Here is a 27,633-nt window from a genome sequence, read left to right on the forward strand (position 1 = left end):
TGCTGGGACGAGTCAGCCCAGTGCCAGAGAGTAACCTCTTTTTTCCTTTTCAGGCCTTAAAGCGCCAGAGCTCTTTGGGCCTTTCGTTCTTTAACAGCATCTTGGCCCACGGGGACCTGCGCAACAACAGGCTCAACCAGCTGTCCGTCAGCCTGTGGCACCTGGCACAGAGGCACGGCTGTGTGGACACCAGAACCATGGTGAGGTGCGGGGCGGGGCGGGCGGCCCTCAGCAGCCAGCGGGCACGGCTGTCCCGGCCAGTGACGCAAGCCCGCTGGCCCGGCACGGGCGGTCTCGGCGCAGCCCCCGCCTTCCCTTCCAGGAAGGTGCCAGGCCCCACGAAGGACAAACAGCTCTCCATACCTACAGGTTCAGCACCCTCAGATTCAACCAACCACGGCTCAGAAATATTCAGGGGGAGAAAAGCTCCAGAAAGTTTCCAAAACCTGAATTTGTCGTGTATCTGCAACTACTGACATAGCATTTACATTATAGTAGGGATTATAAATAATCTGGAGATGATTTCAATATACAGGAGGGTGTATGAAGGTTACATGCAAATACTACACCAATTTCTATAAAGGATTGTGTACCTTTGGTTTGGTATCAGCTGAGGATCCTAGAACCAAGGGACCACTAACTAGTATTAATTCCCTGTAAATAAGAGCAGCACGTATGAAAACAGTAGTAATTCTTGATTTTAAGAGCAAGTTGTAATCTAAGGAGTCTTATTTAAAAGCTGCTGGCTTCTTCTCTCTAATAAACCTAAGTTCACAATATGGCTGATTTGTCAGAGCCTTGAGAATTATGAACCACAAAGGAGACGAGTCTTTCTCTTTCCTCCTAGGTAAAAACTCTGGAATACATCAAGAAGCAGAGCAAGCAGCCCGACATGGGGCATCTGACTGAGCTGGCCCTCAGGCTCCCTCTGCAGACAAGGACCTGACTCCAGGGTCTCTGATGCCAATCCAGAAAAGACCTGTTTTGTATTTTTGTTTTCATTTTTACACACATACAGATTGGTTTCTCTGCTGTTCTGCCAGTGAAGTGAAGTGAGAGCTGTCAAGAGTATTCGAATCTATTCCTGCCCACTGAGCGCGGCGTCTGTTTCTTTGCACAACTGGCCTTCAGATGGGCCTTTAGAGAAAAACAGAGGATTCAAGTAACATCTCTCTTTTCAGGAAGGTTTAATTGAAAGTTAATTGAAAACAGAATCTTGAAAAGCAGTCCACTTTGAAAGAGTCACTGTGCCCTTTCCCCGATTTGCTTTATGTCAAAACCGGCTCTTGATTGGATTTTAAATACGCTTATAGATTAAAGGAGAAAACAAAGTCAGATTTAAGATTCTCTGGGCTTGGATGGAAAATATACTGTAACTGAATAAACCTCCCTGAAGGAATATTTATGTTCATGACTGTTCATTTAGTTACCACTGACTCTTACTCATCCAGAAGAGAATGTGTCTAAACAGCCTCAGTATGTGTCTAAATATACTGTCTGGTTTTCTTGCAGCCCTAACCCTAAACAGCATGTGATTCAGTCTGCTTTTTTTTTACTAGTTTGATGGAGTTTGATTCTTGTATTACCACTAATGAGCTTCCACTGACATTTTATTTTGAATCAGTAAGATCATGAATATTGGTCGTAGTGGTGACTCGCAGCCTAGAACCTTTGTGCAGGAAAATGCATCCAAGCTGTGGATTAAAAGTGCCCCCAAACCATTGTATTTTTGGAAGGTATCCACTGAGCAGACTATATTTCACTTCTACTCTGTGAAAAGCCTGATTACAGTTTGCACAGAAGTAGCTAAAATAATTAAAAATTTATATAAACTCATGTTTTAACTGAATAGTTTGGGACCAAGAATATGCTGTGAATTTTCTGCCAGCTTAACAGTGACCCTCACCCCACCCCCAACCCAAGAATTCTGAGAAAATGGCCTGCAATGAAGAACAGCGTGTACTGAAGAAGAAAGCATGGTGGCATTGCTCAAATATTCCCAAGTGGCCTTTATTACACAAGATTATTCCATTAAAATCATTTCCTATACCACTTTTACTATATACTGTTCATATGAAAGTCAATTGGCAAATTCAAATTATGCACTTTTAAGTCATTTCTTCTGGTTTGAGTCTATACATACCAGACAGCATCAGTGCCCAAGCCTGAGTCAGTGAATTCCTACTGCTCTTCCATTAACCTGGACTTGGACTTTCACATTAGGTCAGGGATACGTTACACCAAAGCAGCTTCTGATTCACATGTCACCTTGGCCCAGGTGAAAGCTGAGATTTTGTGTTCTCGTGCGGGTTCCCCAGCCTGTTAACTAAATTACCCAGTCTCTGAAGACTGCAGCCTACATGGCATGAGGTCTACAATCGTGAAGAATGATGGAACCAGAAAATTTTTAGGAAATAAGGTAAAAATGAAAACTTCTCTATGACACCTGTATTAATTTTTTTATTGTTGCTTTAAACTGCCACACTTAGGGGTTTAAAATGTCACAGTTTTATCACCTTATAGCTCTACTGGTCTGAAGTCCAGTGGCCTTTCCTTCAAAATGAAGGTGTTGCGTTCTTCTGGAGTCTCTAGGGGAGAATCAGTTTTCCTGCCTTTCCCAGCTTCTAGAGGCCACCCGCATGCCTTGGCATGGGGTCCCTTCATCTTCAAACTAGTGACAGCTTGTTGAGTGTTTCTTACAAATCTCTTGACTCTTCTGTCTCTGTCTTCTATTGATACTTTTAACCCTGGATTATCTGGGTAGGCCCAGTCAAATCATACTGCTTAGCAACCTTAATTCCATCTGCTACCTTAAACTCCTGTTGGTTTTGCATCACAACATATTAACAGGTTCCAGTGATGAGGACTGGGATGGGCGGGGGGTTGCGGGGGTGCATAGAACCTAAATAGTTGTTTGTAGAGCTGAACACACAATTTTTAAGGGAAGAACTCTAATCTGGCAAATACTTTTGATGGGCCAATCTAATTGCAGAAGGGTGGCCTCAGGGAGGAGCTTAGTGGGAAACAGAGGAAATCACCTCAAGGAATAAAGTGGTCAAGAATCCTGAGGTTTGGGGAACAGCTGGATAAAGGCAATGGTAATGAGGGAAGGCCCTGCCATACATAGGAGGATCAGTCTGTGAGAAATCCCCAAGGGAGAAAAGGCCAATGTGTTTGAGAGCAGGGTTGTTACATATTCAGCTAAGACCTTGGCTGTGCTTACATACCAGACACCCCCACCCACCTCTCCCAGATTGAGTGAAAATCCAAAAACTGCCTTGTTCCAGTGGAGACAGGCTGTGTGCTACACAGAATCAACAAATGAACAACATGGGAAATCACACCAAAAAAAAAAACCTTGAAGACAGCTTGAGGAGGACCCAGGACATGGGGCAAAGCGGAGAGGGGCGACTCAAGACAATGTTGTTCAGTTTACAAAAGGACAGCGAGGCCCAGTTAACCTCAGAGCTGGAGCCGTCACTACAGCAGCATGGTCTGCACCTACGCAAGCAGCCGAGACAAGGCCAGGTTCAATCTGAGGACACCTGGCATCCTGCCGTCTTGGCTGTCCAACCTTCTCTGCTTAGACCCTGCTTCAGGAACAGACTTTAATAAACCTTCCCAAGCCAGGGGGAACTCTTCAGCCACATGGTGCTAGAAAGTCAAATCTCATCACAGAGAGACTGTACACTTTGAACGGCAAGAGGGGGACAACTGCTCACCCGCTCTCCAGAATCACACAGTTGATGGGTGGGCACGGTCCTTCCTGACAGCCAAGCAGGCCCAAACTGTGACATGAGCTATCAGCAAGACACAGGGATCAGAGACGTGGTTCGCTCCTTTCACAATGGGCAGATTCCCAGAGTGTGGATCAAGACCACCGCTGTCGGAAGAGGACATGCCCTGAAGAGCTAACTCAATGCAGAACCTCACCTTGTAGGCCTCTTCCGTTATGTATCTCAAGACTGCATCCATGGAGGGCCACATTCAGGTTCTGTGGGAGGTGGCCCACCAGAATCAGGGCTGACACGGGCATGCAGGACTCCAGACCTGGCCAATGGTTGTTGGTCAGGGCCCAGGCAGACCAGCCTCACCTCTGCCTGCTGGGGCAGTAGTGGACCCAGGTTCACCTTGCCAGCATCTGAACCTCAGTCTTCCTTCCTGACTGGCCTGAGAATTTCCCTCCACATGCCAGGGGCTGGCTCAAGAATGGGTGGGCAACACTGGGCACCCGACGCTGGGCAACGAGTTATGACAAAAGGGCTTCTGGACGTTTCCTTGAGCCACAAGCAGCTTTCTCTTCTCCCTCTAGAATGGTCTAGTGTCTTGATTTGCTGCATGCAATCGCTACAGTCATCTTTCCACCAAGCTGAGGAAGCCAAGGTAGGATGGTGGAGCAGAGAGGAAACATTCGTTTCCTTCATGGGAAGCTGAATCAACCCCCTACACAGGACTCCTGCCCATGTGAGACTGAATTCCCTGGCTGTCCAGGCCCGCCTGAGATAGCATGTCTGGAGGGGAAGTTCAAGCCAAGTGGTGTGAAAAAGGCCCAAGCAGAACTTGTATTTTGGGACGCAAAACACTAGGTGAATGGAGAGAAGGTGGTCACATGTCACTTGGGGTACTGGGAGTTTATGAGGCTGGCTACAGCATCAAAGCTTTGGAAACACTGTTCCCAGACCGATGAGGCAGCGCCCTGTCACCCCCACATCTGTTGCCTCCTGACATTCGACCTCCTCCATGGAAGTCACCTAGAATTCTCTTCCTTGTAGTTGGAAAGAATCCAATAAACACGTCCCTGGGAAAGAACATGCCATTCGTGCGTGTGGAGGATTAGCCAATTGCTCTCTCAAATGCCTTGCTTAGAATCCAGTTAAAGCAAGAAAGATTAAATCCCAGCACAGCCCCGGGGATGGAAGGAACACAGACTGCAAAAGGCAGGATGGGTTTAGAAGCAGCTTCCCAGCGGCAGAGGCAGCTTGGCCACGTCTGTCTGGTGGGAATCCAGACGCCTTTCTGCCTGTGGCTACTCCAACAGGGGGAGGGGAAACGAGCTTGCTTTTGCCCGTTTACATTAATCCCACTTCCTGCTTGAGATGTAGACATGTAATAAGCCTCTGTTTCTTCAATCAAAAGATATTTTAATCCCAATGAGTATTTTGGGTGAAATTCCCTAGAGTGTACAGTCATTGTAGTGAATAGTTGACACAGGCCTTGGGCACAAAAGTACACTTGGCACTTAACTCACTGAGTGACCCCAGGCAATGTTATTACTTTATCCCTGAACCCCAGTCTCCTCATCCCAGAACCCCATTTCCTAAGATGAGGATAATAATAGCACCTGTTTCAGAATCATGACGATTAAATACATGAATGCAGGGGAGACATGTAAGTGCCTGGCAACCAGGACGCCTTCGACAAGTGTGCGCTCCTGCTAGTTATACTCACTGTCTTCAACAGGAATGGACGCGCCACACAGAAAACAGGAGCCACTCAACATGTTCTCCTGGCTCTTAAAAGGAGCTGCCCTCACCCCAGTCTGTCCAAGCACATCAACGCAGTTGTCCTTAATCTTCGCAGGAGTTCGATTCGAGACAACTGTCCTATGGCTTTCATCTGCCTGATAGAACAATAAAAGCAATGTTGGGTGTTTTGGGGGGACGAGACAGCAGAGTTTAATCTTCAAACTTGACTGACTTGGATGCGTTCCTGTCAATATAAAAGACTTTGGCCGGGGCGGCGGAGAAGCCGAGCCCGGCCCCCCGGCTGTACTTCCAGCTCAGGGCCCGGTCGTAGTCCTGCTGCAGGTTCCGCTGCAGGGTGTCGGCAGCCTTCTTGCTGAGAGCCATGTTGGGCCTGGCCTCCGTGGTGGAGGGGCGACTGAAGGAAGGGGGCAGATTTTTAAAGCCACCCATGAGTTTGAGAAATTTCAGTTTCTGTTCCTCGTTTTCAAAACCAGCAGTATCCCACTGGCCAAACTGGGTTCCCTGTGGTAAGAGAAAACAGGTGGTTACTCTCCTGGCTTCCAAAGCCCGGGTCTTTCCCCAGCCCCCAGCCAGGGAGGATCCAGATGATCAAAGGCTTACTGGAATTACTTCTTAATTCCAACCAGAGCCCTGTGAGGACTGCTGCTGGGTCCCCCTCCACTGATGAGGAAATGGAGGTCTGCAGCTGGAGGGGCCTCAGGCCTACGTGGTAATCCTGCAGGACTGCGTCTCAGGTCTGGCCCTCACCAGAGCCACCCTTCACACCAAGCTGCCCGTCTACTTAACTCCTTCTCCCCCGGTTCACGGAAGTCAGTACGACACACCTCGCCAGCTGGCTACTCATCCGTCAGTCTGAGGCGGAGGTGGAGAGTGCAAGTGGGAGTCTGAAAAGCATTTAGCTTCGCAGAAACACTACATTTTCTGGCAGCAAAGGCGTGGAGGCCCGGAGAGGTAAAGGCTCACAGGAGTTGCAGGCAGAGTCAGCCTAGGAACTCGGGGCTCCAATTCCTGTTCAGAGCACTCTACCACCCATGCACTAATCACATGTTCGAGAAAATGCAAAAGAGCCCCTCAGAGAAGTGGCCCAACAGAAGACTCCCCTCCCAAGTCTGTGGCAGAGGTGAGAAACCCAGCTCCCCACGAAGACTGACTTTGAAGAGTCAGGATCAAATCCCACCAGTCTTACCATGGTCAAGTTACTTAACCTCTCTGAGCCTTAATGTCCTCATCTGCAAAGTGGGGGTGTGACACCCGCCCCCACCCCAACAGGGCTTCAGTGAGGCTCAGATCAGACTTAATACCAGCAACCCAGAGCAGGATGCCTGGTTGGTTTTAAATCCTCAAAAACTGGCTGTTCTTGGCACTTGGTACCCACTCCTACCCACCCACCCCACCAGGACTGCTGACCTCTGTGCCACCCGGGAACTTTCCGCTTATAAGCCAAACGCTAACTGAGCTCTTAATTTCTAGGTCAGCTTTGGGAGAATAATAGGAACCAGTCATCACTACAGCTGCCCTGAGTGAACTGGTGACAAGTTCCCCCAGCTTCACAGTGGCCCCAATACAGGACCAAAGACAGCTTCCCAAGCCTTCAATTTCTAGAATGAGAGGCCACATCTGACAACCTTGCACTTGGTGTAGAGGAGAGAGCTACCAGAGGCTGACCAGTCCTGGAAGCCAGCTCCTGGAGGGGACCCGGTCTCACATGCCCACCGTGCGCCTCAGCAGTCAAGTGGTCCTGAGCCTTGGGGCAGTGCCACCTAAAGCATCTGCGGAAGACCCCAGCCTGTGCCGAGCAGCCCCCTGATGTCGGGTCCACCAGTAAAGCCACTGGGCTGCTGCTCTGGGTGGTACGGGCCTGTTTCTGGCCTTCCTCACTCAATCATGGAATCTTATCAGCTCCGCCCAGCTCAAGCAGATGGAGAGAAAGGAGACCCTAGAGGAAGGACAGGTAACAAGCCGCATTCTATATGCCACTGGCCCAGAGCACCAGTCCCGTTTTACAGGTGCAGAAACTGAAGCTCACAGGAGGGAAGTTACTTGCTCAAGTCTCAGCTGTAGAGAGTGGCTGAGCTCAGAATGGATCTCAGGTCTTTAGATTTGAATCAACTGTTGTTTTCTGTGTTACACCATGAAAGCTTCAAACAGCACAAGCAGACACGCCTTCCCGTCATCTGGATCCTCTTCCCCCAGATCCACGTCTATTAACAAGTACTCTTCCCTCCCCTCTGCCCCCTCCTAGGCCTCAGGCCTGCAGACTGAGCCTTCTACCCCAGCTCCCCGCTTACCCACACACACATCCCCCAGCAGTGCCCACCGCATCCTCCCATCCCCTCCTTCAGCCAGATCACGCGCCCCATGCTATACGCTCTCCTGTCCCATCTCCTCAGCCCTGCTTTGGATTCCAACTGGACCAGACCTGCCACACATGCCCCCACCTCTGCCCCCCTCCCCCCGCCCGTGCCAGCAGCGTTCTGAGGGCACCACCCACCGCTGGGAAGGGCTCATTGTCATGTGCCCCGAGAGACCAGTGCCCAGGACACCGCGCCCGTCCAGAGGAGGAGGTAAAGGTCCAGGCAGCTTATCTCAAGCAGCCAGCTCTCCAGGAGGGAGGCAAGCACCTCTTCCAGAAGGAAGGAAATGAGCTCAGGACGAGCTCTGTGCAGAAGGGAGCCAGCTGGCGGGCTGGGGCTGCCTCTGGGCCAGAGGGACTTGGCCTCCTGTCCCTCCACTCCACAAGGTGAGAAGGGGGTGGGACGCTGAAGACTCCTCAAAGAGCCCAGCGGCAAACTTACTGTCCAGGTCTTGGCATCAGAAGCTTCCGTCTTACCCGACTCACGATCAATCTCTTCTTGCAAGGCTTTCCGCCTCACCTGAGCAAGGGAAAGGAAAGGGAAGAGGGCAGTGAGACAGTTACCTCTGAGCTTCAAAGCCAGGACAGAGATGCGGTGGGAGTGGGGGAAAGACTGAAGGGATCTTCACCTGAGGGGTCTGGTGGTATCTCAGGCAGCTTTGTTCTGCTGCAGACTGCGGGAGGCATTTGTCAAAAATACCCTCTGATCATCTAAAGGTGCAATCCCTTGGCCTAAGATGTGCAGGCCTCATTTATCCTTGTTTTCCATTCCTTACAGATGAATCTTCCAGGGAATCCCCCAGTGGTCCAGTGGTCAGGGCTCAGCACTTTCACCGCTGGAGCCTGGGTTCAATCCCTGATGGAGGAACTAAGATCCCAGAAGCCACAAGATGTGGCCAAGAAAAAAAAAAAGGATGAATCTTTCGAGACTAGAAGCAGCTCATCTACCTTTAGGATTAGAACCTTGTTTGTTTGTAGAGCCATCTGGGGTTGAAATTTTCCCAAAATATACTGCCCACAGCCCGGGCTATACAAAGGATATTGTGGTTAACTCTCCTGCTGACAGCATCTTCTAGAAAGAACACAGACTGTTGAGACAGGCATTGCCTAGTTTGAATCCTAGCACCGCCTTTAACTAGTTGTGTGGTTTTGGGTAAGTCAGTTAATCTTTCTGTATCATGGTCTATTTATCCTCAAATACATGAATACATTGACCTCAGAGGATAACTGGGAGACAGAGAACCGTGATATTGTAATCTACAGTAAGAAATATAAAACAAGAAATATTCATATATAGCCTCATCCCCATTCCTGGCACAGAGTTCCAAAAACCCTAGGAATTTCCCGAGAAGAACAATTCAAGTTGCTATGTTAATTAGGCGATTCTGGGAAGCACCTGAGGATGGGGGCTAGCTGCCTGGAGAACCAACCACCAGATTAAAGAGTTGAAACCTTCAGGCCCACTCCCCTGACCTCTGGGGAGAGGCCGGGAGGTGGAGGTTGAGCTCAACCACCAAATGGCCACTGATTCAATTAACTGTATCAGTAATGAGGTCTCCATAAAACCCAAAGGCTAAGGTTTGGAGAGCTTCCGAGTTGGCGAACCCTGGATATCTGGCGAGACTAGAGCTCTCCAGGAAGGCATGGCAGCTCCAAGCCCCTGCCCCGTGCATCTCATTCTTCCGGTTGCCCCTGAGTTATATGCCTTTAGAATAAACCATTCATCTACCGAGTAAAGTGCCTCTGTGAGTTCTGTGAGTTGCTCTGGCACATTAACTGAACCCGAGGAGGAAGTCTTTGGAACCTCTGATCTGTAGCTGGTTGGTGCGAGGCACAGCTGACAGCCTGCTTATGACTGGCATCTGAATGGGGTGTGGGGGTGGGGAGCAGTCAGGTGGGACTGAGCCCTTCAGCTGAGGGATCTGACAGTGTCTCCAGGCAGGCAGTGGCTGACCGAGCTCAACTGCGGGACCCTGACTGTGTCAGGGGCTCACCGGTTGGTGTGAGAAAGTCCCCTGCTCTCACAATGAACCGTCCTAAGTCATAAGCTCCTAAGACTATGAGCCCCTGGCACAGCAGGGACCTCACACACTGTACAGTCAGCGTATTAATGACGCTGCAGTCGGATACAGAAGCTTCGAGGGCCTGACCCTTCCCCCAAGGGTTCAGTTGTAATTTAGCTGCCCCCAGTTTGTGGCCTCTCCTCCTCTCATCTGCCACAGGCTGAGACGAGGTGACTGTTTATGTAGTTCAAAACTACAGAAAACAAAGTCGAGTGGCAGCTGCAGGGATGAAAGAGAAAGTGATGGCAGATTCCTACAGGGGAAGTCAGCTGCCAGCGGGGAACCACGTGGAACTTCAGTGGATGTGCACTCAGGGAAGTGGAAAGCAGTGAACCTGCCAGGTGATAGAGAAGAACAGTATACTGCGTGTGACTGCATGCTGCTTTGAAATCACAGGTATACTGTTACAAAGGCAAAGTCTGGAAGAATATAACAACAAAGGGTTAACAGCGATTATTATTAGGTGGTAGGATTTCAGGTTGCTTCCCCCACCTTTTTTTTTTTTTAACATAATGAACTTTTTTACAGGAGAAATAGACAGAGAGGTGAGGCAGAAAGCTTCACTTACATTGAGGTCATCTGTCACCCAAATGGTTTTCTTAGAAACTGTGAAGTACTTAATAGGCACAAATTCATAGGAAGCAAAGAGGTGGCTGGTAAGCCTTGCGTGGACAAGTGGCATATAAGTCGCCGAGAACCTGGGAGCGAGGCAGGCAGGGGCTGGGCCTGGACAGTCAGTGCCCACCGGTCGTCTCTGGGGGGTGAGGCCCCACCAGCCACGCAGCCCAGCCCTCCCCCAGCTCAGTGACTATGCCCTGCAGGAGGCTGGGGAGCTCCCGGTTCTGGGAGGTGCGTGGTCTGTGCCAGGCCTTGGATCGGGCTCTGGCAGCATCATCTTACTGATCCTCTCAGCCCCTTCTCCAGGGAGAAGGGCCCCAAAGGCAGCAGGCAGGGAGTTCGCCATGAAGCATCTGGTAGGCCTCCCTCCCCGTACACGGCTGGCTTGCAAGCTCTCCTCCATATCTCTCTCCTGGGGCAGTGGGGCCACCGCCGGGCCGTGCCCACATCACACCCTGCTTCTATCCAGCAGTCCCTCCCTGATGCAGCCTGAGGGCACAGGCAGGTGAAGGGCTCCCGCTTACTAAGCACAGATCCTGGGCAGGCTTTGCTGAGCGCCTCCCCAATGCGGCCTCATCTGGTTGTCACAGCCCCCTACATGGGGTCATGAGGCTAGTGACTGCCAAGGTCACTGCATCAGCAATGGCCCAAGGCCACATTTATGTGGTTATTTACTATGCTGTCCTGATAAGCTTTTGGGTCCAGGATCACAAAATATCCCAATTCCGGAAAGTCCGGCTCCCACATGGGATCTGGGCATGACAAAAGCAGAAGCTGGTCCACAATAGAACAACCCCTCCTAAGGCTTTTGTACAACACTTATATCTCTACAGACTCACAATATATGCAACAATGAAAAACTGAACTAAAATACTATTTACAACAGCATAAAAATATAAAATAATTAAGGAAAACTTGACAAAAGATGTGTAGGACCTGGACACTGAAAACTATAAAACATTACTGAGAGAAATTAAAGACCTAAATAAAGGGACAGAGATGCCATGCTTATGGATCAGAGGGCTTCATACTGTTTAGATATTAATTCTTCCCAAATTGGTCTAGAGATTCAAGGCAATCCTAATCAAAACCCCAGCAGTATTTTTTGGTAGCAATCAACAATTTAGAATTTATATAGACTCACAAAGGCCGTGAAATAGCCAAAGTAACTTAAAAAAGGATGATGCTAGAGACTAACACTACCTGATTTAAGACTTATTATATAGTTACAGTAATCTAGACAACGAGGTACTAGTGTAAAGTCAGACATACAGATAAGTGAAACTCAATGGAGAGCCTAGAAACAGACCCACACCACACATCACACACACAGAGTCAACTGATTTTTTCCAAAGGCAATCTAGGCAATTCAGTTGAGAATTGAAAATGTTTTTAACATCAAAACAAATAATACAAGGAATACTGGACAGGCTATAACAACAAATAAATTATTAATACATGCAACAATATAGATAAATCTCAAAATGATTATGTTAAGTGAAAGAAGCCTGTTTAAAAAAGAGCACTGCTGTATAATCCCAATTATACAGAAATTCTAGAAAAGAGAAACTAATTCACAGTGACAGAGTAGAAGCAGTTACCTGGGGATGGGGAAGGGTGGGATGGATTACAAAAGGGCACAAGGAAACTTCTGGAAATGGTGGGTATGTTCATTAATTGCTTAGCTGGTTTCCTAGATGCATACATATGTTAAAACTCATCAAACTGTACATCTTAAATATGTGTAGTTATTGTATGTCAATTATATTTAAATAAAGTTGAGAAAGACAGGAAAAAAAAAAAAACCCCGCGCTGCTGCAAGGAGCCCAGGAGGTGGCACATGGGCCAGGCAGAGCTCGTCTCCCCTGCCGAGCCTGCGGGTTTGGGGGACATGTCCCCCCTCCCCCTGCAGCAGTTAGGAGTAGGACAACCTCAGCCCGGGATGCTGCAGGACCCGATGGCGCCTCAGCCAAGGCTGTGGCGGTGAAGGGCTCTCCCAGCTGTAAGTGAGGGCGGCCACAGTCTCCCTGCCCCTGGAGGTGGGGCAGAGGCCGGTCCGGGGGCCTGTGGAGCCCCCGACGCCTCTGGGACCAGGATCCTGTGGCCTGTTAGGAGGCGAGCATGTTTCCTGGGGGGCTGGGGGAGGTGGTGGATGATGAGGACCGGCCGTACCTGGTCTATGTGCGCCTCGTCCATGTTGCCCTTCTTCTCTAACACCACCTCCAAGTCCGTGTCGGGTTCCTGCAAAGAAGGCGGAGGGAGTAAGGCTCAAGTGGACCATGGCCTCCACTGGGGCAGCCCGGCAGGCGAGACCGTGATGAGCCCAGAAAAGATGCAAGACTGCAGCACCCCGCCTCTCCCACCCCCCCACCAAACAACACCTGCCTTCCCCCCTCTTCCACTAGTGCTAAGTCATAGCGGACTCTTTGCAACCCTATGGGCTGTAGCCCACCAGGCTCCCCTGTCCCTGGGATTTTCCAGACAAGAAGACTACTGTGGGGTGCCATTTCCTACTCCAGGGGATCTTCCCAACCCAGGGATCAAACCCATGTCTCCTGCATTGGCAGGTGGATTCTTGGCCACACAGCTACCTGCAAAGCCCTTCTCTTCCACCATGCTCCCCAATCCTGTCCTCAGAACTGCGGCACTGACCTATGTGCCAGGTGAGGAAACTAAGGCTCAGAGCAGTGAAGGGGCTATCACGAGGTCACCGCATAGCTCAGAGACAAGGCTCACACTAACTCACACTAACCCCAATTTCCCAACTCAGGCCGAGAGCACGATCTTCCCGGCCAGACGATGCCCCACTTCCCAGGTGACGCGCCAGCCAGGAGCAAGGCCAGGGCCCCACTGATGCGGGGAGGGGTGGGCGAGGGCCAGGGAGGGCAGAGGCGGGGGCTGGCCGCCCTGCAGCGAACCTGAAGCCCCCCCAGTTCCCTCTTCCATACCATGCCCCGCAGCCCCCAACTCCGAGTTCCAGTCAGTACCTTCTCTCCTGCCTGAACCATTAGGACAGGTTCTACTGCTGCTTCCCTGCCCCCAACACCTGCCCTATGTCGGTTCTATCTCAATTAAAAAATGTAAAACCACCACAACTGGACCACACTACCTCATCCCCCAAAACCCTCCACGGGCCCCTACCCTATTTACATGAAAATCCAGACCCCTGCGGCTGCTACAGTCTCTGCCAGGCCCCAGCGGCCCGCCCCTGCCACTCCCGCCCCTTTGTTCCTCCCAGGTCTCCGCACCTGCTGCTCCCCAGGCACAGATGGCCCCGGCCCCTCACAGGTCTCAGCTCCCACACGGGTGCACAGGCCACGCTCTCTCAGTGACCTCAGCCCCTTGCAGGACCCTGTGACAGCGAGATTCGGGGTGGCCACTTTCCCTGAGGTCCTCAGCAGCGACAACTGCCACTTCCGCGCTTCGGGTGTGCTCCGCCTGGCACCCAGAGTCCCATGTGCTGAGCCCTGGAGGGCTCTGTTCGCTCACATCACCCCGGGACCCCATGCTCAGCCCATCTCCTCCCTCCCCGCCCCCATCCCGGAAGCGGGTCTGGATGGACAGCACACCTCTGCTGTCTCCACCAGGCGGCCATCCCTTCCCTTCCTCCTGGTAACAGGACCACCACCTCCCCCCAGCTTCGGACAGTGGGGTTCCACTGGGACAGACGCCGTCAGCCCCTGCCCACTGGCTTCAGACCGGGGCTTCTGCTTTGTGCGACCCAAAGGAGAGCTGGGAGAGCAGTGCCAGGACGCTTCCTGTAATCGTTTTGGAGGGGCTGCCCTTCTCCCTTTGGGGGTGGCTTAACTACTATGACAAAAGCCTGGAGATGCTGGGACCATCTCACCTCGGGGCTGGGGTGGGGAGGAGCCTGAGACTAAAACCAGCATTGAAAGACACAAAGCACAGAGCCAGGAAAAGCCACATAGGCATCTTCTGTGATCCAAATTTAATTCGATCCCTAGACTGTGTATCTTGAGCTCAGATAGCTCTGGACATCGTATTATCTCAGGAACTGTTTGGGTCCTGAGCTGTAGATAGCAAGTGGTAAGAGTTTAGAAAGAGGAATTTATCTGAAAGACTTATTCCTATTAATAAGTTTTTAATAATTAAAAATAATTATTAACTAAGTCCTATTAATAAATTAAAACCTTAATCCTATTAATACAGACCCTGAGTGCAGAAAACTTGGGTAAAGTTTCGATAGCAAGGGATACATACCTGTACTACTATTACACTAGTGCCCAGATCAAGCCATATCTGGAGCTAGACAGCTATCAAACTTTCTAGTTATCTGTGTCAATAAATCCTCCTTTTCTGACAGATTGCACACACACACACACACACTCCCAACTTGCACCCTTATTCTCCCCAGCAGTCGGCCTCTGAAGGAAAGCCTACCTCTTCCCAAGGCGGCTCTGCTGCTTTGCTCTCCTGCCTCTTCTTCTTCTTCCTCTTCAGAGCTGACTCCTCGGGGTCCGCCTGCTCCACCCTTTTCTTGGACTTCACTTTCTTCTTCACAGAGGCCCTGGGGCCATCTCCTATGGGGATGTATTCTGGAGCTTCAACTCTGACTGGCTTCTTTTTATTTCCTTTCGTAGGGCTGCTCTCCAGGGACCAGGAGCAGTCAGGGTGCCCCAGCGGGGGATCTCCCTCCCGGTGGATTTTCTTCTTCTTCTTCTTCATCTTCACGCTGTGTTCCCTGGGACTCCCTTGCTTCCGCTTCTGTCCCGAGACGGCCTGCTCCTGGACGCCATCCTTCCCAACTGAGTGAGTATACAATGCATTCCCGGCCTCGCAGAACCAAGGATCCATGCCTGAGAAGGCTGTAGCTTCCTTGGCCTTTTTCTCCTTCTTGTGTTTTTTGAGCTTCTTGCCAGCTCTGGTCACTTCCTCGTCCTGTCTGGGGTCTGGAGAGGTCTTCACCCTTGAGCCGGGGGACATGGACTTCCTCTTCTTCCTCTCCGCACTGAGGGACTCAGACAGACCAGGTGCCTGCGTCCTGGGGCTGTGTGACCGCTCAGTCCGTCCAACACGTAATGGGATCTCAGGTTCAAGGTGCTCCTCACAGACAGTGCTGTGACCCTTCTTTTTCTTCTTTTTCTTCACAAGAGGCATTCTGGGTGCCTGCTCTTGGATCACATCCTTCAAGGGTGGTGTGACTCTTGGACAAACCTCTGTGAAATAATTGTCACTGTTTAAAACTGAGTATTGAGTCTCTGGTTCTTTAACCACTTTCTTTTTCTTCTTCTTTTTTTCTGGGAGCCCAAGGCCCACCTCACCTTTGTGAGCCTTAGTGATCATTCCTGAAAAAAGAAATGGTACTAATTATCCCACGCCAAGTGGCTTTAAGTACAACTCCACTGGGTATGACCAAGAGCCACGCTTCTTGGAGTGGATGGTCTGAAAGGTTAGGGGCTGGGAAAATGGGCACGATTCCTGGGAAGCAATGGGAAACATGATGGAAGAAGCAGTGCGTGCTAAGCGGCTTCAGTCGTGTCCGACTCTGTGACCCCATGGACTGTAGCCCACCAGGCTCCTCTGTCCATGGGATTCTCCAGGCAAGAATACTGGGGTGTGTTGCCATGCACTTTTCCAGGGGATCTTCCCAACCCAGGGATCGAACCTGAGTCTCTTAAATCTCCTGCATTGGCAGGCAGGTTCTTTACCACTAGGGCCACCTAGGAGACCCCCAGAATGAAATTTAAATCCTGACAGCTTCAGGTTCAAATAAATCCAAGTTGATCCCTCAAGTCAATCCCCTGTCCTCCCCAGGCCTTAACTTCCCCATCTGAAAATGGGGAGACATAACCCGTCTTTTCTCAGAGAGTTGTTGGAAAGAATAAACAATAATCCATGGAAAGTGCTTGGTAGATTGTTGATTACTTTCCTAACCCCCTTCCTCAAGCCCTCATTCATTCCACAGAAATGTACCCTGTGCCAGCCACTGAAACAACTGTGCTCAAGCCACAGGCCAGGCACTGCCCCCAGGGGCTTACCTTTTGTTGGATGAAGAGGACAGAAATCTTAGGTTAACTCTTCTTGCTGATTCTCACTAGAGGGAGTAACTGTGATATAATTAACCTGTTACCTTGCTTCATCTGAAGAGCTCTGTTGCTTTGCATCTGGAAATTAACTGCCCCACCCTATACCTAGGTAACTCTTTTCTAATTACCTTCCTAAGAATGGGAGCAAAAGTGATGTATAGCAAGAAGCCCCAGTTGGGGCTGAGAATGGCTGTGTTCAAATGGTGACTCATATAGTCTTGCCACCCAGCAGTGGCTTCTCTGGGCCTCAGTTTCCCCATCCATAAGAGACAATGAACCAGATCAGATCATAGGCTCACAGGTGGTGGTGGGAGCCATATCCAGTCTACAAGCCTATTTCAATGTTTTTAATTTTTCAAACAAATTGGCAACATTTAATGACCCTGAATGCTCAGGGTTTTGTTTTTTTTTTTTCTTTTTTGGAGGGAGGCTGTCCTGAAGGTGCCTATGAGAAAGTGCTAGGTGGGCCTTCAAGTACATTTCAGCTTCCAGTTGTGGACTAGTCTCTCACTCCAGTCACCAGCCCAGGTCCTGCTCCCTGGACTAGATGACATGCAGACACTCAGGGAATCCAGAAACAAACAGCTCCTCACAGGAGCTTTGGACAGTGGGCAGGAAAGGCCAGGAGCTGCTGCATCCAGCAGTTTTCCTCAGCCTCAGAGTCCAGAGGCTGGATGTGCCTCACTCTAAGCTATTTCAAAGAGCCAGGCCAGGCCTGAGCTGTAGCTCAGGTTCACTCATAAATGGCTCCTACAGCACCTGGAGATCTGAGGGATCAACCACAGGCTTCCTCTGGCTGTCTACTGTATTTCCAGGGCCTAGCTTTCTACCTAGCAGAATGGGTGCTCAATAAACGCTCAGTGAAGGAAGGAAGGGATGCTAGAGACACAGAGATGAACAAAAGATGACCCTGCCATCAAGAAGCAACTAGGTGTGGATGGGAAAGAGTTGTGTTCACAGTGGTACCTGTGATAAAAGCAAGCACAGTGGAAGGTCAGAGTAAGACACGTCATCAAATCTGGCCTACCAGTCGTCAGCAAACTTTCTGAAGAGGTTTCCAGCTTGGGCAAGCACAGGATGGCAATGCTAAGCCCTAAGACAAAAAAATCTGAAGTGTGAGGTGACTGCGGAGGGGTGACTGAAGGCAACAGGCTGGTTGGAATAGTTCAGTTCAGTTCGGTCGCTCAGTCCTGTCTTGACTATCTGCGACCCCAGACACCTTGAGACAGCCATGGGGAGATGTTGGTGGACAGCTGGCTGTATGGGTCTGAGGCTCGGAGGTGACTGGGCTGATATGGCTGACATAAATTTAGAAATATATGGATGATATGTAAGCTTTGAACAAAGGAGCCTGAGACAGAACCTCAGAGAATACTAACGTTTAAATGGGTGGGCAGAGGAAGACGGGCCTGCAAAGGAGGGGGAGAGGTGTCAAACCAGGGAGGGTGGAGTCAAGGGCGCCTCAAGTGGAGGAGTGGTCTAGAGGTTTGATAACAACGAAGTCAAAGGGAGTTTGTCGCCAACTTAATCCCTTTCTCTTCCTAGCTCCACCGTTTAAAACACTGCAGCACTGTCCTCTTTGGCAGTGAAGAAGAGCCTTCCCTTCAAACCCGACATCCCAAGTGTATTCATTCCTTCAAGAAGGGAAGAGGAAAAAAACCTTACAGCGTTTCCTGCGAACGCAAAATGCTTTCTCCAAAAGCGCTTTTAAATTCTCGCAGTAGCCTCGTGAGGATCGGTGTAAATAACCCATCTCAGAGACGTGCAAACTGAGACTTGGAGACGTTAATTCACTTGCCTTGGGTTCCAAAGCCAGCAAGGAATAAAACTGGGATTCGAACCCAGCCTGCAGAACTTTGGAGCCTGTGCTCCAAAACCCAATTCCCACCGCAGGCTCACTAACAGGAAGCAAGGGAGCCGCGAAGGGAGACGGCCCCCTCAAACGCCCGACCGCACCAAGGTTTCCACACAGAGGGAGGGATTACTCCGTGTCCCAGGTCCAGCTCCAAAGCGGGAGAACTTCCTGAAGATGGCGCCTCAGACCGGCGACGAGGGGGACGTGGATCTGAGGGTGCAAGTCATCCTCGTCCGGTCCCTCGGCTCGTCGCGCAAGTCCCCAGACCCAGTCTCCAGTCCCGGTTCCGTCCCGCCTACGACGCGCTCTCCCAACTCACCCAAAGGCCAATGTTCCCCGCCTCCACGTGAGAGCCCGCGCCGCCGTGACCCGGAAGTCAATCTCGACTCGGCGGTCCGTCCCTGCAAGGTACGGTTTCTTCCGGGTCGCGGCCTTTTGGGACCCGCGGTTGCCGTGGAAACGGCGCCCACGACCGCTGCCATGGCGGCACCCGGAGCTGTGGGCCGCACCACCCAGCGCTTGGAAGGGACAGTCTCCAACGAGTCGTGCATCACCGCCAGGACGCCAGTGCCCGTAGTGTCTCCCGAGTCCCTCGATCTGCCTGTCTCGCCGGTGCAGGTTTCGGAGCTACCTAGCAAGAACCTGTGGGAACAGATCTGCGAGGGTAGGCAGCCCGGGCCGGCCGAGAGGGACGGGACTCGGGCGGCCCGGCGGGACCCGCGCTTGCTGGGCGCCTACTGTGCGCCAGGCGGCTGACGTGCGAGGCCTCCAGGCAGCCTCGCCGCGGGCCCGCCGGGCTCCCCATGTTACGTGCGGGGAAACTGAGACTCTTGAGAGGCCCGAGGTTACGTAGCGCAGCCTCCAGCCTAAGTCCATAGTCAGGTTGAAGGCAAGGGAAAGAAAGGGGAATAAATGGGACCTTGGCGTGAACCAGTGATGCTGCAACCTCCTTTCAGTTCAGTCGCTCAGTCGTGTCCGACTCTTGGCGACCCCGTGGAATGCAGCGCGCCAGGCTTCCCTGTCCAATCACCACCTCCTGGAGCTTGCTGAAGCACATGTCCATCCAGTCGGTGATGCCATCCAACCATCTCATCCTCAGTCATCCCCTTCTTCTCCTGACTTCAATCATTCCCAGCATCAGGGTCTTTTCCAGTGAGTCAGTTTTTCGCATCAGGTGGCCAAAGTATTGGAGCTTCAGCTTCAGCATCAGTTCTTCCAATGAACGTTCAGGACTGATCTCCTTTAGGATGGACTGGTTTGATCTCCTTGTAGTCCAAGGGACTCTCAAGAGTCTTTTCCAACACCACAGTTCAAAAGCATCAATTCTTTGGTGCTCAGCTTTCTTTATAGTTCCAACTCTCACATCCATACATGACTACTGGAAAAATCATAGCTTTGACTAGATGGTCCTTTGCTGGCAAAGTATTGTCTCTGCTTTTTAGTATGCTGTCTAGGTTGGTCATAGCTTTTCTTCCAAGGAGCAAGCATCTTCTAATTTTATGGCTGCAGTCATTATCTGCAGTGATTTTGGAGTCCAAGAAAATAAAGTCTCTCACTGTTTCCATTGTTTCCCATCTGTTTGCCATGAAGTGATGGGACCAGATGCCAGGATCTTAGTTTTCTGAATGTTGAGCTTTAAGCCAACTTTTCCATTCTTCTCTTTCACTTTCATCAAGAGGCTCTTTAGTTCTTCTCTTTCTGCCCCAAGGGTGGTGTCATCTGTGTATTTGAAGTTATTGATTTTTCTCTCAGCAATCTTGATTCTGGTTTATGCTTCATCCAGCTGACATTTCACATGATGTACTCTGCATATAAGTTAAATAAGCAGGGTGACAATATACAGCCTTGATGTACTCTTTTCCCAATTTGGAACCATCTGGTTTTTCCATGTCCAGTTCTAACAGTTGGTTATTGACCTGCACACACATTTCTCAGAAGGCAGGTAAGATGATCTGGTATTCCCATCTCTTGAAGAATTTCCCAATTTGTTGTGATCCACACAGTCAAAGGCTTTGTCATTGTCAATAAAGCAAAGCAGATGTTTTTCTGGAACTCTCTTGCTTTTTCGATGATCCAGCGGATATTGGCAATTTGATCTCTGGCTCCTCTGCCTTCTCTAAATCCAGCTTGAACATCTGGAAGTTCATGGTTCACATACTGTTGAAGCCTGGCTTGGAGAATTTTGAGCATTACTTTACTAGTGTGTGGGATGAATGCAGTTGTGCAGTAGTTTGAGCAGTCTTTGGGATTGCCTTTCTTTGGGATTGGAATGAAAACTGACCTTTTCCAGTCCTGTGGCCATTGCTGAGTTTTCCACATTTGCTGGCACATTGAGTGCAGCATTTTCACAGCATCATCTTTTAGAATTTGAAATAGCTCAACTGGAATTCCATCACCTCCACTAGCTTTGTTTGTAGTGATACTTCCCTAAGGCCACTTGACTTAACATTCCAGGATGTCTGGCTCTAGGTGAGTGATTGTACCATAATGATTATCTGAAGATCTTTTTTGTCTAGTTCTTCTGTGTATTCTTGCCACCTCTTCTTAATATCTTCTGCTTCTGTTAGGTCCATACCATTTCTGTCCTTTATTGAGCCCATCTTTGCGTGAAATGTTCCCTTGGCATCTCTAATTTTCTTGAAGAGATCTCTAGTCTTTCCCATTCTGTTATTTTCCTCTATTTCTTTGCACTGATCACCGAGGAAGGCTTTCTTATCTCTCTTTGCTATCCTTTGGAACTTTGCATTCAAATGGATATATCTTTCCTTTTTTCCTTTGCCTTTCGCTTCTCTTCTTTTCTCAGTTATTTTTAAGTCCTGGTTAGACAGCCATTTTGCTTTTTTACATTTCTTTTTCTTGGGGATGGTCTTGATCCCTGGCTCCTGTATAATGTCACGAACCTCCATCCATAGTTCTTCAGGCACACTGTCTATCAGATCTAATCCCTTGAATCTATTTGTTACGTCCACTGTATAATTGTAAGGGATTTGATTTAGGTCTTACCTGAGTGGTCTAGTGGTTTTCCCTAATTTCTTCAATTTCAGTCTGAATTTGGCAATAAGGAGTTCATGATCTGAGACACAGTCAGCTCCCATTCTTGCTTTTGCTGACTATATAGAGCTTCCCCATCTTTGGCGGCAAGTAATAGATTCAGTCTGATTTTGGTGTTGACCATCTGGTGATGTCCATGTGTAGAGTTGTCTCTTGTGTTGTTGGAAGCAGACGGTTGCTATGACCCATGCGTTCTGTTGGCAAAACTCTGTTAGCCTTTCTTTACTTCATTTTGTACTCCAAGGCCAAATTTGCCTGTTACTCCAGGTATCTCTTGACTTCCTACTTTTGCATTCCAGTCTTCTATAATGAAAAGGACATCTTTTTTGGGTGTCAGTTCTAAAAGGTCTTGTAGGTCTTCATAGAACCATTCAACTTTAGCATTACTGGTTGGGGCATAGACTTGGATTACTGTGATATTGAAGGCTTGCCTTGGAAACGAACAGAGATCAATCTGTCATTTTTGAGATTGCAGCCAAGAATTGCATTTTGAACTCTTTTGTTTACTATGAATGCTACTCCATTTCGTCTAAGGTATTCTTGCCCACAGTAATAGATATAATGGTCGTCTGAGTTAAATTCGCCCATTTCAGTCCATTTTATTTCACTGATTCCTAAAATGTCAGTGTTCACCGTTCACTCTTGCCATCTCCTGTTTGACCATTTCCAGTTTACCTTGATTCATGGACCTAGCATTCCAGGTTCCTATGCAGTATTGTTCTTTACAGCAATGAAGGAGGTTGCCATTATTCATTACCTCCACCATAGTTTGGCCTCAGATCAAACAACAGGGAGAGAACACAGCCCCTCCCAGCACCAGAAAATTGGATTAAAGATTTACTGAGCATAGTCCCACTCATAAGTACAAGACCCAGTTTCCCCCAACAGTCAGTCTCTCCCATCAGGAAGCTTCCATAAGCCTTGTATCCTTATATCTCAGAGGGAAGACAGAATGAAACCCACAATCACAGAAAACTAATCAAACTGATCCCATGGACCACAGCCTTGTCTAACTCAATGAAACTATGAGCCATGCCATGTAGGGCCACCCAAGGCAGATGGGTCATGGTGGAGAGTTCTGGCAAAATGTGGTCCAGTGGAGAAGGGCATGGCAAACCACTTCAGTATTCTTGCCTTAAGAACCTCATGAACAGTATGAAAAGGCAAAAAGATATGGCACTGAAAGATGAACTCCCCAGGTCAATAGGTGCCCAATATACTACTGGAGAAGAGTGGAGAAAAAACTCTAGAAAGAATAAAACCTCCTTTAGTGAGCAGGAAAGAAGCACTGAGATGGAGACAGGAAGCTTGTTTAAAACGTAGATTCCCAGGCCCTGCCCACAGGGCTTCTAATGGGGTGGAGGGGTTTGCACTTTTAAGGAACACCCCAGGTAATTCGGATGTAGATAGTCTGTGGCCCACGTGTTGAGCAGCCACGGTCTAGACAGAGTTGGCTTTAGTTCTTCTCTGCTTCTGTGGTGGTTTAGTCGCTAAGTCGTGTCCTGCTCTCGCCACCCCATGGGCTGTAGCCCGCCAGGCTCCTCTGTCCATGGGGTTTTCCAGGCAATAATACTAGAGTGGGTTTCAATTTCCTTCTCTAGGGGATTTTCCCGACCCAGGAATCGAACCCAGATCTCCTGCATTGCAGTCAGATTCTTTACCGACTGAGTTATGAGGGAAGCCCTGTCTGCTTCTAACCTTCCTTAAAATCCCCAAATGGCGTTTAGCTCACCTTCCTTTGTTGGCCTGCAATGTACCCTTGGTCTTGCTGCTCTTCACACACCTTGGACAAGTTAGGTATACCTGGCATACTTCCAGGTATACTGTGGATTTCAGACCACAGCAATAAATGGACTCACAGGGATTTTTTGGCTTCCTAGTACCCATAAAAGTTCGTTTACACAATCCTGTAGTCTATTAAGTGCATGATAGCATTGTGTCTAAAAAACTCTGTATATGCCATAATTTAAAGTAGTTTATTGCTGGGGAGTTCCCTGGTGATCCAATGGTTAAGACTCCAGGCTTTCACTGCAGAGGGCCCGGGTTCAATCCTGGTAGGGAAACTAAAATCCCACAAGCCAGGATGGCCAGAAATAGAAATACTTTATTGCTAAAAAAAGTGCTGTCACCGTCATCTGAATATTCCATGAGTTATGGTCTTTTTGCAATACTAATGTCGAAGAGCACATATCACCATGACAAATCCAAAATAAAGAAAAAGTTAGAAATATCGTGAGAATTCCCAAAATGTGACGCAGACACAAGCTGACGTGGGTGGGATTGCCACAAATCTTCAGCTTGTAATAAAGAAAAACTATAGCTTCAAAGAGCAGTGAAGATTTACTGAGCATGGCCCCACCCATAAGTACAAGACCCAGTTTCCCCCACAGTCTGTTTCTCCCATCAGGAAGCTTCCATAAGCCTCGTATCCTTATCCCTCAGAGCGAAGACAAATGAAACCCACAATCAAACCCACAATAAAGTGAAGTGTACTTGCATCTCATCCTGTCAGTAGAGTAAGCATAATAACAGCACCTATTTCATGGTGTTAGGAGGATGCAGCTAAAGGGTCACTTCTGAAAGGGCTTAGCAAAGTGACAATTTTACGGCAAGGGCTCAGTGTGTATTACTCTTAATAAATAATGCTGGGTGTTTTATTTTCCTCCCTAAGATTGTGTACTCCTCAAGGTCAGGAACTCAGATTTTTCATTTTTGTGGCGACCATCACTACCTCAACTGTCTGAAAGAGTGCTGTCCAATAGAACTTTTACAGATGGGTATTGAGCACTTGAAATGTGATTAGTGCAACCTTGAAACTGAATTTTTTGTTTTGCTTCTAATAAGTTCTCATAAGCTAACACAGCTGCATGTGGCTAATGACCACTATATTGGACAGTGCAGGTCAGTAAATGTTGAATGGAGAAAAGACTGAATGTGCCAGTATATTGGACTAGGTAGCAGGAGAGAGTGATGAGTTGAGAGAAGTGGAAAATTCAAAGAAAAGAGAATAATGGACTCAGAGGTGATAGATATCTATTTGATCATAGAAATAGATGAAATAGATGACCATCTATTTCAACTCCTACCCAGTACTTGAATTCCTTCTCCCATATTGCATTATACCTAGGAAATTGTTTTTCATCTTGGTGGTTTCCCTTGTAATGTCTACCTCTTGGTCCTTACCCTCCGAGTGCTGTGATCCAAGTTGCTAATCATAGTACCATTATGAGAACACTCAAATGTCAATAGAAGGTTGTTATTGCGGCTGTCTTTTCCTGGGAGTGTGCACTTCTCTAGGGCAAACAGCTCTTCACAATGCAGTTGACTAGTGGTGTTTTGTTGGGGAAGCTGCTCAACAACTCAAAGAAGGGATAATCCTTGTACCTACCTCACAGGGCTGTTGTGAGGATGGCTTAAGATGACATATGCAAAGGTGCTTGGCACAGTCCTGGCATTTACAAAGTGCTTAATAAATGTTCTGATGTTGAGAAAGAAGCTATGCTTTGCATTTGTTTTAGAATCATGGAATTTATTTTTGTCAGACACTCCTGTAGCAAGAAGGTAAAGACAGAAGTGTTTGGTTGCTCTGAAAAGCAGCTAAATTGATGTCACTTACAAAGTGGTAGAGTTACAAATATAAGTTAATGAGGTCAAAGATGGAGAGTTTATACACAGAGGCCCTGAAATGATTGTTATAATGTGGATGATAGATCCAGTTTCTTAAAACAAACATTCTAACAAATGTAATTTTCTATAACAAACAAAGTAAATTCAGTTTCTTGCAGCAAACATGAAAAGCAGGCTTGGTAATGATCCTGTGTTTGAGGTTAAGTATTATATTTTGTTAGGATATCTCCATTTAAAAAGCAAATCATCACAGCTAACAGACCTGTCAGAAACTCAATTTCAAGAGAATGAGAATAGGTGTTAAGGCCTTTATTCTATCTGGCTAGTCCTGCGCGTGTGTGTTTCTGTACGATGACTTACTTATGAATATTCTTCAGTTTTCTCACCTTTCCAGTGAAGCTAATCCGGGGCTTTTTATGCTCAAAAGCACTTGTGTTAGTATCAATAAACATCTTTCCTGCTAAGGTTTCTAATTACATCTTGTGATTGCTTATAACTTTATGATTTTTAACTATGGTTTTAACCAAGACTGAGTCAAATTATTTGAAGCTTACAGTCTTCTATTCTGATACTGCTGTTATTATCATTGCCATTGGCATCCTCATTATTGCTATTAGTTCATCACTGCAAAGCTAGTCTCTGGCCTCAGCTCTCAATGCTGTTGTGAAGCCAGGTCCCTGCATGTCACCTGCTAGGTGACAACATGGACCAGCTCCGAGTCAGCACTTGCTCCCCAGCACGGCGGCTGAGCAGCTGGAGGAAAACGGCAGCAGACAGCTTGTTTGCAGCGCCTATCAGGCAGCGTCCATCGGCGCCTTCTCACGTTGCCTGCGTGTGCTGGTCCCGAGTTTCCACTCCACTCCTCTGACCCGGTGAAACCGTTTGACAGCTGGAGGAGGCAGTCACTGAGACTAGGCAAGTGATCAGGAGCAGGGAGAGAATCCTCTAGCTTGCAAACACCAGCAAACAGATTTGTGTCTGCGTACATGGAAGAAGTATTTATCGCGCTACCCACACAGCTCAGCACTGCATCTGTGCTTTGCTGCCATCCTCTTGGTGTCCTCGGATCCTGCTCTATCACTCGTCTCTCCCACATCTTTAACTTCTCTGCTGGCTTTTCCCTCCAAGCATCCTGTAGCCAGTTAGCTTGGGGAAAGCCTCTCCTTTGACCCCTGTCATCTTCTAGCCCTTGTCTGTCCCTCATGCCCTCTCAGCTGAACTTCCAAAAAGAACTCTTGTTTGCACTGCAACCAGAAGTGAGGTCTGGCTACTCATCACTCAAAAGCCAATAAAGAGGCAAGTTTGGTGGAAAGGAAAGGATGCTTTTTTTGGGTGCTGGCAACCTGTGGGCGGGGGGTGGGGGGAGTGGGGGAGGTAGACTCCTGTCCAAAGGCCAACTCCTTGCCTCTGCCCCCCCACCCCTGCCCAACCAGTAGTCTGAGAGAGAGGGCTGCATGCAGAAATAGCACAATCAGCTGTGACAGTCATCCTGAAATTGGTCGTCGGTGGTCGGGCCAGGATCATCTTGACTGTTTACAGTACAGTGGAGCTTCAGTGCCAGGGTCGGTTTGTTCCCATTTGCTTGAGGTCAGTTCTTGGAATTGTGGCAGCTTATGTTATGGCTACGGTCTGCTCATCATGTAGTTAACTTCTTCCCCGACCTGGTGGGTATTTCAGTACTTGTAAGACAGCTCACAGGATACGGCTCAGAATATTATCTGTAGTCCTGCTTGAGATGGAACTAAAGGTCCCTGACTGCTTAATGACTAAACTATTATTATTTAGTTTTGTTGGACTGCTTTCTTGTTTCTGCATTTTCTCACTTCTCTGATTATTCTTTGGCTAAAGTTTTCCCACAAACAGAAGGCAAGTGGAGGACATGGTGGGCTAGGACCATAGGGTCTGGCTCGATTTCACCATGACTGTCATTCCCATTCTTTTATAAACCCATGAGCTCCTATCTCACAGCTGTGATGAAATCGTGTTCATACGTCAGTCATCATATCTGCCCATGGTGGGCCAGGCGTTGACCCCAGGTACTGTTCAAGACACCAGCAATTATTTCCCATCATAGACTGCCAGTCCAGAAATCAGCAGTTCATCTTATTGCATCCTTTTCACTTTTCATGGTCCCTACATTGATTCTCTAATCCCTATAGGTCCTACTGGCTCCACGTCTCCTGTGAGCCCCAACTCCCCACCCCCTGGTTCTTATGGCCCTTACCACTCCCTGTTTAGATTGCCGCTGTAGCTTTCTAATGGGGAAGGGCTTCCTTCCAGACTGTCTTCTACAAGAAGCTCTCTCAAATTAAAATCTGATCACATTATCCGATGACCTGGAATGATTTTCACAGCTTTCATGGTGAACATCAACTTTTTAGCTTAACATCTAAGCCCTTTAATAGTTTGGTCTCAGACTTCCCTGGTGGCTCAGTGGTGAAGAATCCACCAGCCCAGGCAGGAGGCCCGGCTTCGATCCCTGATCTGGGAAGATCCCACGTGCTGTGGAGCAACTAAGCTCATGAGCCACAAC

The 27,633-nt window shown here is 48.7% G+C and overlaps 3 protein-coding genes across 8 annotated transcripts in view; 2 read left to right on the top strand and 1 right to left on the bottom strand.

The window, feature by feature from the left end:
* VPS35L (VPS35 endosomal protein sorting factor like) overlaps positions 1 to 1,399 on the top strand; it is a 141,194-nt gene extending 139,795 nt beyond the window's left edge. For both annotated transcript variants that reach the window (XM_070460954.1, XM_070460955.1), the window contains 2 exons: positions 54 to 200; positions 848 to 1,399. In XM_070460954.1, coding sequence (XP_070317055.1) covers positions 54 to 200; positions 848 to 946 — 246 coding nt within the window. In that variant the 3' untranslated portion in view covers positions 947 to 1,399. The remainder of the gene's footprint in view (positions 1 to 53; positions 201 to 847) is intronic.
* A 3,721-nt stretch (positions 1,400 to 5,120) lies between these two features.
* Positions 5,121 to 18,824, bottom strand: KNOP1 (lysine rich nucleolar protein 1). Of its 2 annotated transcripts, none has more exons than XM_020895476.2 (5): positions 18,742 to 18,824; positions 14,922 to 15,826; positions 12,693 to 12,761; positions 8,282 to 8,359; positions 5,121 to 5,987 (listed from the first exon to the last, which is right to left on the bottom strand). In XM_020895476.2, exons 2-5 carry the CDS (start codon positions 15,822 to 15,824, stop codon positions 5,676 to 5,678), a joined length of 1,362 nt encoding a protein of 453 aa, XP_020751135.2. In that variant the 5' UTR covers positions 15,825 to 15,826; positions 18,742 to 18,824; the 3' UTR covers positions 5,121 to 5,675. The 2 variants fall into 2 exon arrangements, with proteins under 2 accessions (XP_020751135.2, XP_020751137.2); XM_020895478.2 differs by lacking the exon at positions 18,742 to 18,824 and adding an exon at positions 18,366 to 18,448.
* The window catches only part of IQCK (IQ motif containing K), a 143,303-nt gene continuing 134,266 nt past the window's right edge, over positions 18,597 to 27,633 (top strand). For all 4 annotated transcript variants that reach the window (XM_070460957.1, XM_070460958.1, XM_070460959.1 and 1 more), the window contains exon 1: positions 18,597 to 19,086. In XM_070460957.1, coding sequence (XP_070317058.1) covers positions 18,597 to 19,086 — 490 coding nt within the window. The remainder of the gene's footprint in view (positions 19,087 to 27,633) is intronic.

This window comes from Odocoileus virginianus, chromosome 33 (genome assembly GCF_023699985.2).
Source record: "Odocoileus virginianus isolate 20LAN1187 ecotype Illinois chromosome 33, Ovbor_1.2, whole genome shotgun sequence".
Lineage (NCBI taxonomy): Eukaryota > Metazoa > Chordata > Mammalia > Artiodactyla > Cervidae > Odocoileus > Odocoileus virginianus.

Coding starts and splice junctions, on each gene's coding strand:
- KNOP1 (XM_020895476.2), bottom strand. CDS start 15,824: ATGATCACTAAGGCTCACAAAGGTGAGGTGGGCCTTGGGCTCCCAGAA. Junction 8,360..12,692: donor ACGAGGCGCACATAGACCAG/GTACGGCCGGTC, acceptor TCCCTTGCTCAG/GTGAGGCGGAAAGCCTTGCA. Junction 5,988..8,281: donor CTGATGCCAAGACCTGGACA/GTAAGTTTGCCG, acceptor CTCTTACCACAG/GGAACCCAGTTTGGCCAGTG.